This window comes from Callospermophilus lateralis, chromosome 4 (assembly GCF_048772815.1).
Source record: "Callospermophilus lateralis isolate mCalLat2 chromosome 4, mCalLat2.hap1, whole genome shotgun sequence".
Classification (NCBI taxonomy): Eukaryota; Metazoa; Chordata; class Mammalia; order Rodentia; family Sciuridae; genus Callospermophilus; species Callospermophilus lateralis.
The window spans coordinates 103,846,310-103,866,154 of NC_135308.1; the positions used below are offsets into that span (position 1 = coordinate 103,846,310).

Consider the following 19,845-nt stretch of genomic DNA (forward strand, 5'->3'; position numbering starts at 1 on the left):
TGCCTAAGAATTTGACTCTAAACAGTTAATTTTTATACTGCCCTTTATTTTCTGACATTAAGGAACCTCCAATATAAAATAACTTGACATTTCTTATAAAATTTGGTGTCTTAAAATATAATTTTACTTTTACCAAAATAAGATCTTTAAACTTTCAAGAATTTCTACTTTTCTATTTGGTTAATAAAATATAGTACATAACTTTGAAAAAATAGATTTTTAAAGACTAGATATATAACATATACAAGGGTTATAAAGGCATAAGAGTATATAAACAGTTTAAAAAGAACATGTTGCTCTTATAAGTACAATTGAATTAGAGGTAGGTTTTAAAAATCAAATTCTAATATATCGTATCTTCTCTATTATACCCACAAAATTTTATGTTTAGTATTTAACCCAAACACAAATTCTTAACACAAAATTTGTACCATATTTTTAGGACTTTTTTTTCCATTGGAGCACCATAATCCCCAATTAAAATTAAAGGAAAAATAAAACAAGGTGTCTAATCTGTATCAGCAGAAAGTATAGTGGCTATGTACTTCTTTGATATAACTATTTATTTGATATTCACCTGACAGTTTTAATAATGTTTATAGTAGTTTTGTATACATTTTCCTGAATTTAAACTTATTCCATTTTAAGAAATAGAATAAAAACCTCATTGTACAATAGGATATTGAAGAGGTTTACATATATGTTTAACAGTATGACATAATTGTGGTCCAGTGTAAGCTGTTAACAGCACCATTGTCTGGCATAATTCATCACACATGCTTGGATTCCCTATCATAAATTATGTTCTTCAAAGTGATCCTGATGCATATATCTGTTCGTTTTGAAAGCCTTGAAAAACTCAAGTGATTTGAATCCATGATGAGCACCTTGAATAAAAGGCAGACATACTGGACATGGAAATCTCAGGAAGAGAGAAATAAAGAAATGAGCACCAGTTGTTTGCATGTTCCAGAAAAATCTCTCCCCATTGGGGCATACTTCCTACTTCTGAATGTTCATATCACTTGAATTGGGAGCCCAGTAGTCATGTGAGGAACACACTTTCCACAGAACCCTCCACATCTACCGTAGACTTTGGTTCCATCCTGAAAATAGGAAGAGACAGAAGTACAGGAGAATATTATACAAGTTGGTATCCATGCACACAAAGAAGAATATGGAAATGTTTTGTATCATGTCACTGAACTCATTAGTTAAGGTCTCTAACAACTGCCTTTGATATAAAAAACCAGGTCATTTCAATATTAGTTCAAATTGGTGATCATGGCAAAGTTAAAATAAATGACTTAAGTTAAATTAGATAACCTAAGATTCTAAAAGTTATATTAGATAATAAAATTCATTTTAGCTACTTGATGATTGTAAACCACAAAATAGACACTTCATCACAATCCATATATTTTTCATTATAGTATCTGCATCATTGAGTCATTAAACCTTTCCCAATTTGCTATCCAATTGTTACATAATTTTATATAAGATTCTCCTAAGTTAATTAAAAGATATTATACAATATTGACCTTAAAGGTAAAGAATTCATACTCTGCCCTTTTACTGCCTCATGAAGCATTGCCATGGAGAAAAGCAAAAATGGTGATGAAATGGAGGGGGGAAAGCTGGGCTGAGAGCAGTAATCACAATTATAGAAGAACTAGAAAGAGATGCTTGAGTAGATTAGTTCAACGAGTGGGTGAGGTAGGCGGGGATGGGTCAAAGCAGAAGGTCCTCTCAGATGACCTTCTGTCTTCAGGACCCAAAGTCAAAAGACTAAAGACGTTTTTTGTAGAATGAGACAAAAATAGATCGAACTCCTTTCATTTCTTGGGGAGGTAAGTTTTTATTGTTGTTTTTAGTCTAGGTAGGAAGGGAAGAGTAGAGAAGGTAATTTTTGGTTCTTAGAACACATTAAAATGGAAATTGCTAGAGACCAGGTGTTTTAAAGTTGCCTTTCCTTTCAAAGGCCCATTTAACTCCAGAGAATCTGAGTAAGCAGAGAGCAAATGACTGTGAAACCTCAATTTTGTATACTTCTCTATTTCCAAGCAGATTGTTGAAGTAAAAACTTAATATTGATTGAACTTACTGGCTAAAGAAAATATGTTTGCATTTCCATAAGTATATTTGGGTTTGATAAGGTTCGATTTTATACCAGGCCTGGGATTTCAAAAAAGGCTTTTATGTGGAACACTTTGATTGAAGTACTTCTCCATGAATTAAATAAAAAACAATCTTTAGACAAAAAGTTAAATAGGAACAAAATGAATGATTTTACTAAATATTTACATCTTCTGGTGACTTCAGCCGGGATTCCAGTCTTTATGTTTAACCAAAAGATATCTAAAAGCTGCCTACAAGGTTAGGACATTTCATTGAGCTCTCTACATTTATACTGCTCAGGATATACCTTAAATAAGTAATTAAATTTTCCTATTCTTTTGCCCAAAAGGATTAAACCTAAATATGCTGAATAAATGATTAAAAATAGTCATTTTTTGAAAGCCTACTATATTACCCATAAAAGAAAAATAATAAAAAATTAAATTATTTAATCATTAATTAAAACATAATTTTACAGTCTTCAGAAATAAAATATTTTAAAGGTTATATGTGAGAATATTGCATTTCATATTCAAATAATATTCATATAAATAAAATATAACAGAAGTCACTTTTCTTAAAAAAAAATAGAGTAAGCACGATTTGTTTCTGGTAAAGATTACATGCAAAATGGTGAAAACACTCATAACCTAGATCCAGATTCCCTGTGGGTGGAGCCAAGTTACCCAAGGCACTGTAAGTACTGGAAGGCATCTCTTGAAATGTACATGTTAGTATACCTACCAGCTAAAAATTAAGTGGATTCTATTTTGCATAGTACTTGTGATATTGTTCAAATAACTATGAAAATAAATTATAAAAATAGTTACAGCTACATGCAGAAGTACTATATAATTTTACTTATATGGTTAAAACAACAGTGTTATCTATATAAAGATAGGGAAATATGAGTAAGACATAAATACTCCTTATTCTTGAAATCACTGTGAAGGATATTTGTTAGATGACAAATGGCTTCAACCCTTCATCACTAAATCAAAGCAGTGAAGTAAATAAACCAAAAATTTACCCTCACTTTGAAATATTAAACACTATAAATATCTAATAATTAAAGTGGAATTAAGACCACTATCTCTGCCTGAAGTATCTGCATGTGAAGTCATGATCTTCAAGCCTGAGAAAGACAAAGTCTGCATGTCCTCACATTTGGTACTTTATGTTAAGATATTTGTACCCTGTGTATAGATGAATTTCTTTGTGTGTAAAACCTACAGTTGTACCGCAATAAAAATGAACCCAATTTCACTTTATAAATGGATGTTGTACCCCATTGTATGTCATACACTCACTATATACAACAACTCTCCAGTCATTAGCTCCATGAAATTTTAATTTGAGGTAGAGGACCTTTACTGCTGCTTTGCAGCATAGAAACAGCTCCCACAGGCTCTTTGGTCCAGCAGGACTTACTTGGGATCTGTGTATTGTGACAGAGGCATACCTCCCCTGAGCAAGCCACTTCGCTGTGCTGGATATCTTCATCCCGGTTCCTGCCAAGTTAATGCTGAACTGTCCCTGGATTGTAAACAAAGCAAAACAAAAATAGATGGATTCATAAACTATTTAACAATGTTCTGTTCTGGAAATATCAAATGACTCAAATTACTTTTTCCAAGGGTCTTCTTTTATAAAATGAAAAATATTGATGCAATTTTATTGTCTTGAAAATGAGCCAGTTAAGGATCTTAAAAAATTGATTACCAGTGTCTTCTCAATTACAAATGATGACAAAATTAATACCATAGTGTTTCTTTGCTGAAGTTCAACCACACATAGGATTCTACAGCTCGACAAGCAGAGCTAATGGCTCTATAGCAGTTGGCAAGTCCTGACAGAGAGTTATCTACAGGGACTATCAATTGCTAGACTTCAGTACTCCTCTTGTTTCAGTTCCTTCCCTCCCTCCCTCCCTCCCTCCCCCCTTCCCTCCCTCCCTCCCTCCCTTCCTTCTTCCCTCCCTCCCTCCCTCCCTTCCTTCCTCCCTTCCTTCCTTCCTTCCTTCCCCTGATCCTTTAGTCGCTTAGGACCTCTATAAAAAGCCGAGCCTGGCTTTGCACTTGCACTAGCGCCTCTTGCCTCTGTCTCTGGAGTTTCTGGGATTACAGAAACTGTGCACCACACCTAGCTCCAATTTCAGTTTTTGATTTCTCATCGCAAATTCTTGGATGTTACAACTGTTTCATGTATTTTCTGGAACCTACTGTTGTTATACCCTGCCTTTTTATGCTAAGAATATTACTCCTTTACCTACTACACAAAACTACTGGATGTGGGGTTTTCTTCTTGGCCATTATGTCCTTTTTAAGTTCCCAGAAGGGTACCTGAATATGTGATGCCCGTATTACACCATTGTGTGGGTCCCCTAGTGGCTTTGTGACATTATTATTTTCTAATACAGAGATCATTTTATGTCAAAATATTTCAAACTATCTTTGTTAAAAAACTTCAAATAACTGTGTGAAAAAGATAGACACTAAAATGAGTAACATCTTATTTACATTATCTTAATTCATCCAACTACGAATATTCAGTATTCATGAAAATTCAGAAAAATACTAAGGCATTCTTAGATCATGTCATAATATTCCAATGGCCTAAATCTCACAAATCTTGAGCAAGACTGTAATGGAATATTGAAGTTTACATTATGTGAATGAGAATATGATCTTGTCATGAAAGTTAAAGCTAAATAAACATTATATACATTTATAATAAAACATTAATATTGATAAAGCAATTAAATATTAGTTATTAATTTAAATTTCTTCACAGACCTATATTTTATATCTCATTTAAAAATGAAACAGATTCAAATACATTTATAGTACAATGACACAAAATGGAGAATTTTTATAGCAGAAATTTTAGACAAATTCCAAAGATTTATTAAGTACAACATCATTTGGTTATGAAATTTAGCATATGACTTATCTGTTTGCTTCATTTCTATATCCCCAGAGCAAGACCTAGGTATTTAAAAGTGCTTCTGAATGGAAGAATTAGATGCAGCATTATAAATATTAAATAGTAGTACCATAAAAGCAAATATATGAACACACATATAGACCCATCAGACGTCATCCTGATAGATTACCCTAATACTAGACACAGGAGCATTTTAAGTTGTAGATAGTTGAATTTGAAGAGCTAACTCCTAGGATAGATTATACTATTTGGTACTTAATCTGACATAGGTTTTGCACTGGTTACCTACAGACCCCATTGTCTCACAGACAGACTTCTCACTAAATGAAATTCTTCAACAATGGAGATGTATTCAGTGATGTTGGGTGCTGTAACCAGGTAATTGCTGAGGGCCATACAGCGTTAACACACCTGACACTCATTCCACACTTCCATCATTCTCTACCTCCTTGCTCATGAGGCCTGGAAGCATCCAAATGCGCACACACTGGAAAGGAAAGGAGAAAGTCCCAACTGACTGCTTAGAGGATTGGGGGTCTTTAATCATTGGGTCTAGAAATATCTACTTCTCCATTTACGTGTACTCATTTTCATGAGTTTTACTTCTGTTCTTAGTCATTTAAAAAACTACATGCTACAATCTCAAAAAAAAATTAACTGAACAATTTATTTGAAATTTAGGGATGATGTTGACAGAGGTACAAATACTTTATATCCATTTGTTCAAAATAAGTTGAATGGTAGACAAAGTGTCAAGTAGTATAAGAGTTCAAAGTTCTTACTTTAAATCTGGTAAGTGAAAGAGCATAAATATATAAATGTAATGCAGTGTAGAGAATTACAGGTGCTGTAAGAAGGTAGTAGAACATTCCTGTAGAACTCCAGAAGTAATATTTGAGTGAATAATATTAATTACTTCAATTACAATGTTTTATTTAAAAGTTGAGCCTCCTTAAGCATGATCTTTAACCAAAAAAAAAAAAAAGTTCTGCCTGGGAGTTGCTAAATATGTATGTTATTTTAAAATAGATTTTATTGTGCATATTTAAAGTATACAACATGACACTGCATGGTACGTATAGATAGTAAAAAGGTTACTATAATGAAGCAAATTAACGTATCCATCATCTCTCATAATTATCTTTTTTTTTTTGCTTTTGTTTTTGTAGCAAGAGCAACTAAAGTCAACTCATTGAGAATGAATCCTGAATACGGTATGAGCTATTACCTATAGCCTTGAGCTGTACATCAGATTGCTAGACTTGTTCACCTTCCATATCTGCTACTTGTACTTCTGGCCCCTGCCTATCCAACCAACCTCTCAACCCCCACCACTTGTGGTAACCACTCTTTTGTTCTCTGTATAACTGAATTTTTGTTTATATCCATATATAAATATAGTCATGCTGTATTTTTTTCTTTCTGGATCTAGATTGTTTCATTTAGCTTAATGCCCTCCAGGCTCTTCCCCACTGTAGAATACAGCTAGATCCTCATTCTTATTTTTTTTTTTTTTTTTTGCATCTATCTATCATTTATCTTGCAGTTTCTTTATCCATTCATTCAGTGATGAATACTTAAGTTGTTTCCATGTCTTGGTTGTTTTTTTACAGGACTGTGATTTCATTTTCTTTCAGTATGTGTCTAGAAGAGGAATTGCTGGAACATATGACAGTTTTACTTTTAATTCATGTTGTACTTTTAATTTCTTTAGAAAATTCCATACTACTTTAGATAATGGCTGAATCAATATACATTCCCACCAAAAGTGTCAGAGCTCCCTTTTTTCTATACTTTCACTGACATTTGTTGTCTTTTGACTATTTGAGGTAATGGGATTGAATCCAGGATTTTACACATAATACACAAGCACTCTACCACTTAGCTACATCCCTAGTCTTTAAAAAATATTTCATTTGGAGACAAGGTCTCCTCATAAGTTGCCCTAGCTGGTCTCAAACTTGTGATCCTTCCTTTCTCAGCCTCCCAAGTAGCTGGGACTCTATAGGCCTCTCCTATTGTGCCCAGTTTTATTTATTTTTAATATTTGTTTTAAATGTTTATATTTTAGATGTAGTTGGACACAATACCTTTATTTTGTTTTAAGTATTTTTATGTGGTACTGAGGCCTCATACATGCTAGGCAAGTGCTCTACTGCTGAGCCACAACCCCAGCCCCCAAGCTTTATTTTTTAACAATGCTAACATAACAGTTGTGAAGTGATATTTCCTAGTAGTGTTGATTTGTATTTCCCTGATGATTGGTAATGCTGAGCTCCTTTTCATATGATTGTTGGTGATTCATATGTATTCTTTTGAGAACTGTTCAGATCTTTTGCTCATTTTTTTAACTGCATTACTTAAACAAGTAATTACCTAAACAGCTATTGAGTTGTACAAGTTCTTTATAAATTTTAGATATTACATTTTATTTTATTGATTGTTTCCTTTACTGTGCAGAAGCTTTTTGGTTTGACAAAGTCCCATTGATTCTATGGCCTGAGATAATGTCTAGCTTTTTGTGTTCTAAAAGTTTTATAGCTTCTGGTCTTACATTACATTAAGGTATTTTATATATTCTGAGTTTATTTTGTGTATGGTATAAGATAAGGGTCCAATTTCCTTTTTTCCCTGTGCAAAAACAGATTTTCTGTATCACTTATTGAGAACCCTATCCTTCCCCTTCATGTCTTCTTATTTCCATTGTCAAAATTTGTTGACAGTATATGTTTAGATGTATTTTGGGACTCTCTTTATTCTGTCCTACTGGTCTAAGTGTCTGTTTTTATACTAGTACTATACTGTTTTGAATATTATCATTTTGTAATATAATTTTAAATCAGGAATGTGATATATCCTGTTTTGGTTTTCTTCTCAGAACTGTTCTAACTATTCTGTGTTTCCTTTTTCTATACAAAGTTCAAAAATTTTGTTTTCTCTTTCTGTGGGAATGCCATTGGCATTTTGATAGGGACTGTGCTGAATCTGTATATTGCTTTAAGGAGCATAGATATTTCAATACTAATATTTCTTCTCTTTTTTTGTGTCTGTATCAGTTTCTTTCATCAGTGTCTTATGATATTCAAGGATGAGATCTTTCCCCTCATTGGTTAAGTTTATTCATATGTTTTTTGAGTTTTCTTTGATGTTACTGTAAATGAAATTATTTTCTTGATTTCTTTTTCAATTAGTTCAATATTTGTGAATAAAAATGCTACTGACTTTTCCAGATTAATTTTGTATCCTATAACTTAACTGAATTTACTTATTTGTATGTGTGTGTGTATGCATGCAGAACTTTTCAAGTTTTTTATTATAGAAAATTAGGCAATCAATAAATAAAGACAGTTTTATTTCTTCCTTTCCAATTTGGACCTCTCTTTTTTTTCCCCTTGTTTTATTGCAAACTACAACAACAGAGAATGGAGCAGTGTTTGCTAAGAGTTAGGTGGGAGGAGATGTCTAAGTCTAAAAGGGAAGTGGGGAGAAGATATTTGAGGTAAGAGTACTGTACTGTATTCTGATTATGGTAATGCTAACATGAATTTGTACATATGTTAAAGCTCAAAGAACTGTTTAACAAAAAAGAAAAAGAAAACAATTTTTTTCTGTGTGATATTTTAAAACATATAATAAAAAATGTGAAGGGGAGTAACATCTGTTTTAAAAAAGGAATTTTTAATGGGTTGCCAAACAATGCCCAACTATCTGCTATCTGTATGGAATATACCTAAAGCAAAGGGGGAGCTAAAAATAAAAGGGTGGGTAAAATGAACAAATAAATAAACAAAACAAAACATGAAAACAGGTAAATGGACATAAAAGGAGAGCAGGAATAGATCCTGATATGGTCAAAAAGACTTCAAGTTTTAAATTACAGTACCATGACAAAGAGCTGGTAAAAACCATGATCCATATAAAACAGTTCACACGTGACTATTATGCATCAAATAGTACAGCAACAACTTATGGCAGAAACTAAGAAATGCAAGGAGACATAGAGAGACATACCCTAAAAATAGGAAAATTTAATATACCAGTTTTAATACCAAGACAGATCAAGTAAGGCAAAAAGGAAGAGAAAAGTTCTAAGCAATATAATTTAAAAATACATTTTATATATGTATATATAAATATGTTGTATGTACATATTTTATGTATATGTACATATATACACATATTTATATGTATATATGTGTGTGTGTATATATATACACACACACACAAGTATACACACACATATGTGTATCTGTGTATTTGTCAGTGCAAGGGAATGAATCCACAGCCTGCACATATTAAGCATATATTCTGCCATTAGGCTACACCACCTACACCACCATCTGCCCCTGGCAGATCTTATATATTAAACTACTCACCTTGATAATAAATAATATATACTCCATAGATTTAATACACTGACTATACGCACTCAAAATGGGTACTACCTATGATCCATGGGTGTTGGTTGAATGTGATTATTTCTCTTGCTCTATATAAGCAAATATTAATTATAAGTCAACTAAAGAGATGCACATTAAGCTTTTTAAAATTTCTGTAGCTTTGTGGAAAGCAAAGAACATTTACTTTTCTTCACTTTTGACATATGCATTTGAAAGTCACATTACACTCTTTAACTTCATCTCACATTGCAATGTTGCAAAGTTTATTTTCCCTAAAGAACACCATATGTGTCCATTCTCTTTTTATCATTCATGTCCCGAGGTATTCAGTCATAAGCAAACATAGAGGATGTGGTTTTGATGAATCCCAAACAACAGAATAAGTTCTTTGTAACATCAAACATCTGGAGGGTATTCATGCAAATGTTGTATAACTTAACACAGAATCTGGTTTATATATTTGAAAGAACATCTCCCAAAACACTGGGCAGTTTGTATTTTTGGTAACAGTAGCCTAAGGCAGATAAATACAAACTGAATATAAATGGACATAGCTCCTTTCGACAGCACAGCACACATCCATGCTCGATAACATGTAATCTTTTAATGGAGCTCTACATTCCAGAACTGTCTCAAAAACCACGTGAGGAATATAACACATCCTGATGGGCAAAAAGAGGGCCTTTTTATTGCTGGTTCTGCCTATGATTTTTTCAAGGATCTTAAACAAATTGTTAACATGGAATGTCTCTCTACAACTATAAACTGGAATTGCACAGTTTATAGATACATAATTTTCTCAAGATATTTTAGGAAAAAATCAGGTTACAATAAAATCAGAGAAAGGGAGTTAGAAAGAAATGGAAATGGTTATCTTATTTAAAAACCTGATTGTGCAAGTGCCTTTAATCCAGATTCTATGCTCATCAAGAAATTATTTTTGTTTACAATAATTTATTTTGCACTAAGATATTTTCTATGGGGAAAGTTCACGAAGTTAGATAAAAAGAATTTTGTTTCCACTTAACAGTTAAAGGATTTACCCTTTTATCAATCCCCTGTAAATTTTGTTGATGTTTCATTTGACCAGAACTTACTCAATTCAATATAAAATAATAAAGGCCAGATTTCCAGAACTTAGTCACCTTTACAATGAAATAGCATCAGAGAAGTCTTGTATTAACATACTATTCACATATCTAGGTTGTGTGGTCAATTTACTTCTCTCTAATCAAATAAACGAAATGATCAAATAAGTGATCAGAAGACATAGCTTAAAAGATGGATGGATTTTTGGACGAAGTTGAGCAGTCAGATGATGAGCTGACCATTGGAGAATGAACATCCATTTAAGAGAATCAAGATGGAAGTTTTGTCAACAAAAGAAATTTATATATCAGGGAAAACACTGTTTAGAATGTTAAAAGTTTTAAGTTAGACAACTTTAACTTCAGAACATGAAGAGACATCCAAAGAGACAATGCCAGGCTTCAGAAGCAGAAGGGGAGTCATGGGAAGAACAGATTTAGGAATGAAACTGAATGATACAGATAAAAGATAAAAGAGGCACCAGCTGGGAGGCAGTTTTGATCACCATATGAATAGAGTAGGAAATTGGGGGAAAAAAGTATGGATATGAGTTGAGCTAACTAGTAATAAAGATTGAATGAGAGTGTAGGATTCTTCTGCAAAGTTACCCATCTTTCACTAAGAGAGGAAGAACTTTTAGAATAGCAATTTGAAGGAGCCCATGGGCATTCTCTCTGTCAATAACTGGTGAAAATTTAAAAAATATGTATATAAATAAAGTTCAGGGACTTTATATATATAAAGTCCCTGAAGAGACTCTGCAATGAGAGAAAAAAGCAAGTTTAACAGTTTAAGAAAGATTCCTCTTGGAGTCTTCCCTAAACTCCAAGATTGACCTATAAACCACCCTGGCCAATGAGGAATAATTGGTGTCCCCAGGATGTTTTTGAAAGACTAGAGCAATTATCTAGCAATAGTGAAGACCAAGTACTGAGAATTATGTCAATTAAGATGGATCAGCAAAAATCTCAATGAAGAGTCAGGGAAAGACAACTGCAGAGAGCCCAGCCAATACCACTGTCACTCCTGGGGGAAAAAGCAGGATCAGAATAAGTATGTGAGCCCAAGGATGTACTCTCTGAAGTACAACATCAAAGGGGTACACTTCAAGGGAAAGAGAATCCAATGAAACCGTCCAGCCAAGTAACTAAACAAATATACACACCAGAAAACAATAATAAGAATTCCTAGATGGGAGGGGAAAATGGTATCCACAATGTCTAAAGTATTGTATCTAAAATGTTTAACTTTTAACAAAAAAATACCAGACTTATAAAGAAAAAATGGAAAGGATGACATATACTCTGGGGTAAAAGAAAACAGTCTTTTAGAGGTATGTGATCTCAGGTTGAGAAAAGATCAGCTATTATAAACATGTTTAAAAAAAGAAACTAGGCTTTAAACGGTAAAAGAAAGGATGGCGATAATGTCTCATCAAACAGAGAATATCATTACAGATACAGAAATTCTGGTTTTTTAAAATAGTTTTAGTTGTAGTTGTCACAATACCTTTATTTTATTTATTCATTTATAGGTGGTGCTGAGGATCAAACCCAGGGCCTTGCACGTGCTAGGTAAGCACTCTACTACTGAGCCACAACCCCAGTCCCAGAAATTCTGTTTTATTAAAAATAACTAAAGGGGCTGGGGATGTGGCTCAAGCGGTAGCATGCTCGCCTGGCATGCGCGGGGCACTGGGTTCAATCTTCAGCACCACATAAAAATAAAATAAAGATGTTGTGTCCACCAAAAAGTATAAAATAAATATTAAAAAATTCTCTCTCTCTCTCTCTCTCTCTCTCTCTCTCTCTCTCAAAAAAAAAAAAATAGCTAAAGGAGAATTCTGGAGTTGAAAAGCTCAATAACCAAGATAAATTAAATTCACCAGGGGGGCTCAAGCAACAGATTGTAGCTAGCAGACGGATTGGAAAATTTGAAAGAGATATCAATAGCAATGATCCAAACTTAAGAACAGAAGGAAAAAATGGAATAAAGAAAAATAAACAGAACATCAGAGAAATAAAGAGACACCATTAGGTGTACCAAAATATGCATAATGAGAGTACCAAAAGGAGAGAAGAAAGAGAAAGGAGCAGAGAGTTACATGTGAAAGAAAATAGATTTCAACTTTGAAATGTATTAATCTATACATCCAGGAAGTTTAATAGACTGCAAGCTGAAGAGATACTAAAGTTTGACACCAAATATATCACAGAAAAGATGCTGAAAGACAAAAATAAAAAGAAAATCCTAAAGCACCAGTAGAAAAATGACCACTTACATGGAAACCCCAATAAGGTAAATAGTTGATATTTACTGTTTATCTAGCCTCTGCTCACCAGAGGGCAGTGGAATCACATATTCAAAGTGCAAATGATCATCTTCATCATCATCATCATTACTGCAAATCAAGGATTTATATATATATTATATATAACAAGCAACTCTATCTTTCAAAAATGAAGGCAAAATAAAGACATTCTCAGATAAACAAAACTCAGTATTCTTTTTTTAAATTAATTTTTATTGTTGGTTGTTCAAAACATTACATAGTTCTTGATATATCATATTTCACACTTGATTCAAGTGGGATATGAACTCCCATTTTTACCCCGTATACAGATTGCAGAATCACATCAGTTGCACATCCATTGATTTACATATTGCCATACTAGTGTCTGTTGTATTCTGCTGCCTTTCCTATCCTCTACTATCCCCCCTCCCCCTCTCCTCTCCCCTCTTCTCTCTCTACCCCCTCTACTGTAATTCATTTCTCCCCCTTATATTTTTTTCCCCTTTCCCCTCACTTCCTCTTGTATGTAATTTTGTATACCCCTGAGGGTCTCCTTCCATTTACATGCAATTTCCCTTCTCTCTCCCTTTCCCTCCCACCTCTCATCCCTGTTTAATGTTAATCTTTTTCTCATGCTCTTCGTCCCTACTCTGTTCTTAGTTACTCTCCTTATATCAAAGAAGACATTTGGCATTTGTTTTTAAGGGATTGGCTAGCTTCACTTAGCATAATCTGCTCTAATGCCATCCATTTCCCTGCAAATTCTATGATTTTGTCATTTTTTAATGCAGAGTAATACTCCATTGTGTATAAATGCCACATTTTTTTATCCATTTTTTTATCCAAATTCCTCAATAGGACACCCATAGCACAAGAGTTAATAACTAGAATCAACAAATGGGACTTACTCAAACTAAAAAGTTTTTTCTCAGAAAAAGAAACAATAAGAGAGGTAAATAGGGAGCCTACGTCCTGGGAACAAATCTTTACTCCTCACACTTCAGACAGAGCCCTAATATCCAGAATATACAAAGAACTCAAAAAATTAGACAATAAGATAACAAATAACCCAATCAACAAATGGGCCAAGGACCTGAACAGACATTTCTCAGAGGAGGACATACAATCAATCAACAAGTACATCAAAAAGTGCTCACCATCTCTAGCAGTCAGAGAAATGCAAATCAAAACCACCCTAAGATACCATCTCACTCCAGTAAGATTGGCAGCCATTAGGAAGTCAAACAACAACAGTGCTGGCAAGGATGTGGGGAAAAGGGTTTACTTGTACATTGCTAGTGGGACTGCAAATTGGTGCGGCCAATTTGGAAAGCAGTATGGAGATTCCTGGGAAAGCTGGGAATGGAACCACCATTTGAACCAGCTATTCCCCTACTCGGTCTATTCCCTAAAGACCTAAAAAGAGCATACCAGAGGGACACTGCTACATCGATGTTCATAGCAGCACAATTCACAATAGCAAGACTGTGGAACCAACCTAGATTCCCTTCAATAGACGAATGGACAAAACTCAGTATCCTTATTAGCAGCATATGGGAGAATATGCACAGACTATATGCAAATACTATATCATTTTATATGAGGAACTTGAGCATACACAGATTTTGGTTTCCATGAGGCATCCTGGAATAAATGCTCCACTGAAATTGGGGATAACTGGAAGTACAAGTACTATGTTTCTATGTCACTGGAGTGACCACACTAGTATTGGAAAAATTAGACTTTAAAATTAAAAACAAAAAAAGTTACTACAGTAAAGAAGAACATTTTATAATGATAAAAAGCCTATATATTAGGAAGTTATGATAGTTATAAATACAGAAGCATGTACAACAAGACCCCAACAGAAATGAAACAAGATTGAACTTAGAAATAGATAATTCAGCAATTATAGTTGCATAGTTTCAGTGGACAGAAGAATCAAGTAGAAGATCAACAAGGAAAAAGAAGAGGTGAATAATACTATAAACTAACAGGGCCTGTAGTCTATAAAACACTTCACCCAGCAACATCAGAACACATATTCTTTCCAAGCACACATTGAACATTCTTTAGCATAAATCATATGTTACACCATAAAACAAGCCTCAATAAATTCAAAAGAACAGAGACAATATAGACCATGTTTTTCAGTGGAAATGAAAGTAGAAATTAAACAAAGAAGAAGGAAGAGGAGGAAGAGATTTGGAAAATTCACAAATATTTGGCAATTAAGCACCATACTTTTAAATAACCAGTGATCCAAAGAAAATGTTCTATTGTCAAACAAATGACAATAGAAAATATTTTAAGATACATGAACATAAAAGCACAGCATACAAAATTTCTGAGATGCACAAATTAAATGCTTGAAGGGAAGTTATAGCTATAAATGCCTATATTAAAAAGAAAAATGTCTTAATCAAGAAACTAATCTTCTACTTTAAAATACTAGAAAAAAAGAGACAAATCTAAAGCAAGCAGAAGAAAAGAAATGATGAAAATTAAAGTGAAAGTTGATTGACTACAAAACAGACAAATATGAAAGAGGGGATGTGATCTTACTGATCTTACAAAAATACAGAAGTTTATACATTCCATCAGGAATGTATTGGAACCAATTAGATAACTTAGATGAAATGGACATCCCTATAAAGAAAACTACCAAAACCAATTAAGGAAGAACTAGAAAATCTGAATAGATCTATAATAATAAAGTGATTAAATTAGCAACTAAATTTCGCAAAGTACAAGGTCAGATGGCTTTGCTGAATTCTACCAAACATTTAAAGAATGAATTCTTTATAAAGTTGTCCCAAAAAGTAAAAGAATGAACACTTCCCAGGTCATTCTATGAAGCCATTATTTCCCTAATATCCAAACCAGACAGACACCATAAGAAAAATGACAGAATAAAATCTTATGAATATAGACAAAAAACTCTGAATTTTAGCCAAGCAAATCTAGAAGAATATAAGAATTATACACTATGACCATGTGGGATTTATTCCAGGAATTCAAGTTTGCTTTAATATACTAAAATAAATCATTATAATATATTTATTATATTAACACAGTAATAGACAAGAACCACAAAATCATCTCAATGGATGCAGAAGAACCATTCAACAAAACCCAACATCCCTTCTGGTAGAAATACTTAAGCTAAAATTAGAAGGGAATTTCCTCAACCTGATCAAGGGCATCTACAAATCACTCATAGCTAGTATATCTACTGAGGAAGGACTGAAAGCTTTTCACCTAAAATCAGAACATAAGGAAATCTACTCTTCTATCCAACACTGTACTGGCAGAGATGACCAAGCAATGAGGCAAGACAAAAAAATTAAAAATACCCAGGTTGAAAAGGAAGTATTTTTATTCACAGGTAACATCATCATGCATTTAGAAAATCCTAAGGAATCTACTAAAAACCTATTCTAATTAAAAAATAAATCTTCATTTTTCTTTTCAGCAAGATTGTGGGATAACAGATCAATCAAAGTTATGAAAGCAATAAAGAAGTTTGGGGAGAAATATGGAAATAAGAGATAAAAGCAAGAATGAAAATGTAATCTCTACATTTCACACATAATAGAACATCATTTCAGGAATGTATGTAGTCAGTCTTGTGTTACTACAACAAAATATATGAGGCAATTAACTTTCTAAAGAGGAAAGCTTTATTTAGGCTCATGATTTTGGAAGTTCAAATTCAAGATTGTGCAGCCCCATTTGTTGGAGTCTGGTAAGAGCAGCACATTAAGTTGGGCATGTATGCCAGAGTGAGGGATCTCATCACAAGCCAGGAAGCAGAGAGAGAATGGACCAACGGGGCTCCACAATCCCCCTCAAGTGTATGCTCCCAATGACCTAAGTACCTCCCATGAGGCCCTGCCTCTTGAGTCTATAGCACCTCCTGCTACTGCCATCTGGGGACTATCCTTTAAATATGAACTTTTGAGAGACCCTCATCCAAACAATAACAGAGTGCCACAGACCCAAACAACTAATACTGATGCTAGCAGTGATATATGAAAGTCACATGTTTATGTTCTATTCCTTTACCTTTTAATTAATATCAAAATTATGAAGTATCGTAAAGGAGAAATAGGATCTGAACAATTTAAAATTCTTGTTATTATATCTGTCAAACAAACCCGATATTTGTAAATTCTCTTCATCTAAGGTTTATCTATAATCTTTGAAATAAAGTGCATATAGAAACTTGTGCTTATCAATTTACTTATGCTTCTTGCAATATTATGGTAAAGAAAAATGAAACAGGAGAAACATTTCAAATTTTTTCATAGTGAAGGAAAACAAATTAAATACATATCAAATACCTGTGGGCATCTTGCAGCACTATAGCAATCTCCAGCCGTGGCAAATGGAACTGCTTTACCAAATATTGTCTTGGAAAAAAGAAGGTCTGTAGCTAGAAAATAGATGAAACTCTTTAGTATTAAGATAACATTGCAATCTTAATTGTCAAATGTACACAGAATTTGCATACTATTGTCTTCAGTGTATTTACATAATGAATTCAAAAATTTAAGCAAAAAGCCACAATTATAGTACATAGTATAGAACAGTCTCTCAATGAATACATTTTCTTTAATATAAAAATGTTCATGTCATAACTTGCCCTAATATTGGCAGGTACATCTGTAATTAAAACAGAGATTTAAAACTAAATAATTGCTTTATTATACTTTATATCAGAGCAAATACTAAAATAAGAAAAAGTGAGATCAGGACCAAAATCACTAAAGAAAAGATTAATTAAAGAGAGATAAATTATGCTGAAGTGCTTATGCACTGCATATGTATCAATTCATTTGGGAAATTAAGAACCACCAAGCTAAAATATTTGCTGTTTTCTTTGATATCTTACATTACTGTATTATATTATTCTTTTCATCTTAATTTTGCTGACACTATTAGCAGAATTTTCTGATTAGCAATAGCTGGGAATTCTACAATTATCAAAGGATCAAAAATAGAATCATGGGATCAAAAACAGGTTGAAAGGAATCCTAAAAGTCAGCTACTTCAATCATTTAATCAAGCCTGACTCACTTAAATAATATTCCAACAGAATTATCCAGACAGTGGCTATCAGCTCCACAGAGTTGTCACGAATTATTTCACTTTTAGAGAAAACTGCAAGATCATTGCATATCCCATGATGACATCAGTCCCCTGGAGGCAATTCTCAGAGATAGCCCTGCTGCAAAAAGCTATCTTATCTCCAAGAAGGGTTTCCAAAACTAAGAGCACTTCCTGGTGTGTGAAGCAAGACAGTACCAGTGAGAGCCAATTGTGGGCATCTCTTCCCAACTCCACATATAATAAGGTCATGTTGGTAGCTTATAATTGGCTGTGTGCAAGTATAGATACCATGAGAACAGATACAATCCAACTTTTTCCTGCATATCTGGTCATTAAACATTTATACATCACTACTTATGTCTATTATGAGTTAGACTGGGGCAGAGCTTAATATGTATACAGTCCACTTGACTCTGATCAATTCTAGTATATCTACAAAACTCCTATAGAACAACTACTTGGGTGGCCCAACATCTCTCTCTAACTTAACATGTCTGAGATAAATGCATTATCTATTTCTCCACATTTATTCCCTTGCATTTTTCCATCTCACTAAATTATACAACTATCTACCTGTTATTTTAGAAATCTTTCTGAATAGTCCATGTCACTTATTCTCACATCCCTTCTGTGAGAAAATCCTATTGAATCAACCTCTTTAATATTTCTCCACATTGTGACCCATGTCCTTAACTGTGTACCTCATCACATGAGATTCCTAATTATTTTCATGGATATAAGTTGTTCTCCCTCCAAGCAAGTATAGAATATGAGTTGCCTCTCCTCCTCCTGATATTTTTAGTCCAATGGCTTCTATGATGTCACAGATAAAATTCAATTACATACAGTAGCCCACCGTAATCCATAGGGAATATTCCAAGACATTTCTCAGATGCGTGAAACTGAGATGGAAATGAACCCTATTTTTATACAGTATTGTTTCACACACACACATATACCACACACACACACACACACACACACACACACACCTATGATAAATTTTAATTTACAAATTAACCATAGTAAGATATTAATAATAATAATAATAATAATAATAATAATAAATGTAAGAATATACTGTGATAAAATAAAATAAGGGTTTCTTGAACTCAGGCACTGTAATACCACCAGAGCTGATCTGATAAAACAAACCACTGCCAAGTGATTGACAGGCAGATAGCATATCCAGTATGAATATGCTGGACAAAGGGATAACTCATGTTCCTTGTAGGATGGAGCAAGACAGCATGAGATTTCATTAAATTACTCAGAATGGCATGCAATTTAAGACTTAAGAATTATTTATTTCTGGAATGTTCCCATATAATAATTTCTGAACGTGGTTGACCACAGGTAACTGAAACCACAGATAATGGGAGGCCACTGTCATTTAGTATACATTGGTCTTCATGGTCTATTCTGTGGAGACTTTCTAATACACTATCATCCCTCAACCTCCACTCAATTTATGTTTCAAGATAGCTCCATTTAATTTATTGTTCAAGATAGCTGTCCTTAGAAGCTTCTTGGGAAACAAATATTTATTTGTAACTTATTTTATATTGGGCACTGTTACAAATACTGTGAACACAATAGTGGATGAAGCAGAAGCTGATAGAAGCGGAATCCTACCAAAGAGAGACTAGTAGTAGAGTAAATTTTTATATTATGTTAGGAGTGATAATTGCTATGGTTAAAAATATACATATATAGCAAGGAAGAGCACTGGGGAGAGAGGAAGAATAATAGTGCCCTAGTGATCCTTCATGGCCTTACTGAAAAGGTGAATTTCAGCAGTTATACATAACGGTGGGATGAATCTTCCAGGCAAGTGGAACAGTAAGTGAAAAGGCCTTAACTCAAGGGCCTGCCTAGTGTTCA

General features: G+C 33.5%; 1 protein-coding gene across 1 annotated transcript in view; it reads right to left on the bottom strand.

The window, feature by feature from the left end:
* Positions 1-738: 738 nt before the first annotated feature.
* Adamts20 (ADAM metallopeptidase with thrombospondin type 1 motif 20) overlaps positions 739-19,845 on the bottom strand; it is a 156,939-nt gene continuing 137,832 nt past the window's right edge. Inside the window, exons 37-39 of the mRNA XM_076852774.1 lie at positions 17,193-17,284; positions 3,550-3,654; positions 739-1,106 (exon numbers count right to left, since the gene is read on the bottom strand). Coding sequence (XP_076708889.1) covers positions 1,017-1,106; positions 3,550-3,654; positions 17,193-17,284 — 287 coding nt within the window. The 3' untranslated portion in view covers positions 739-1,016. The remainder of the gene's footprint in view (positions 1,107-3,549; positions 3,655-17,192; positions 17,285-19,845) is intronic.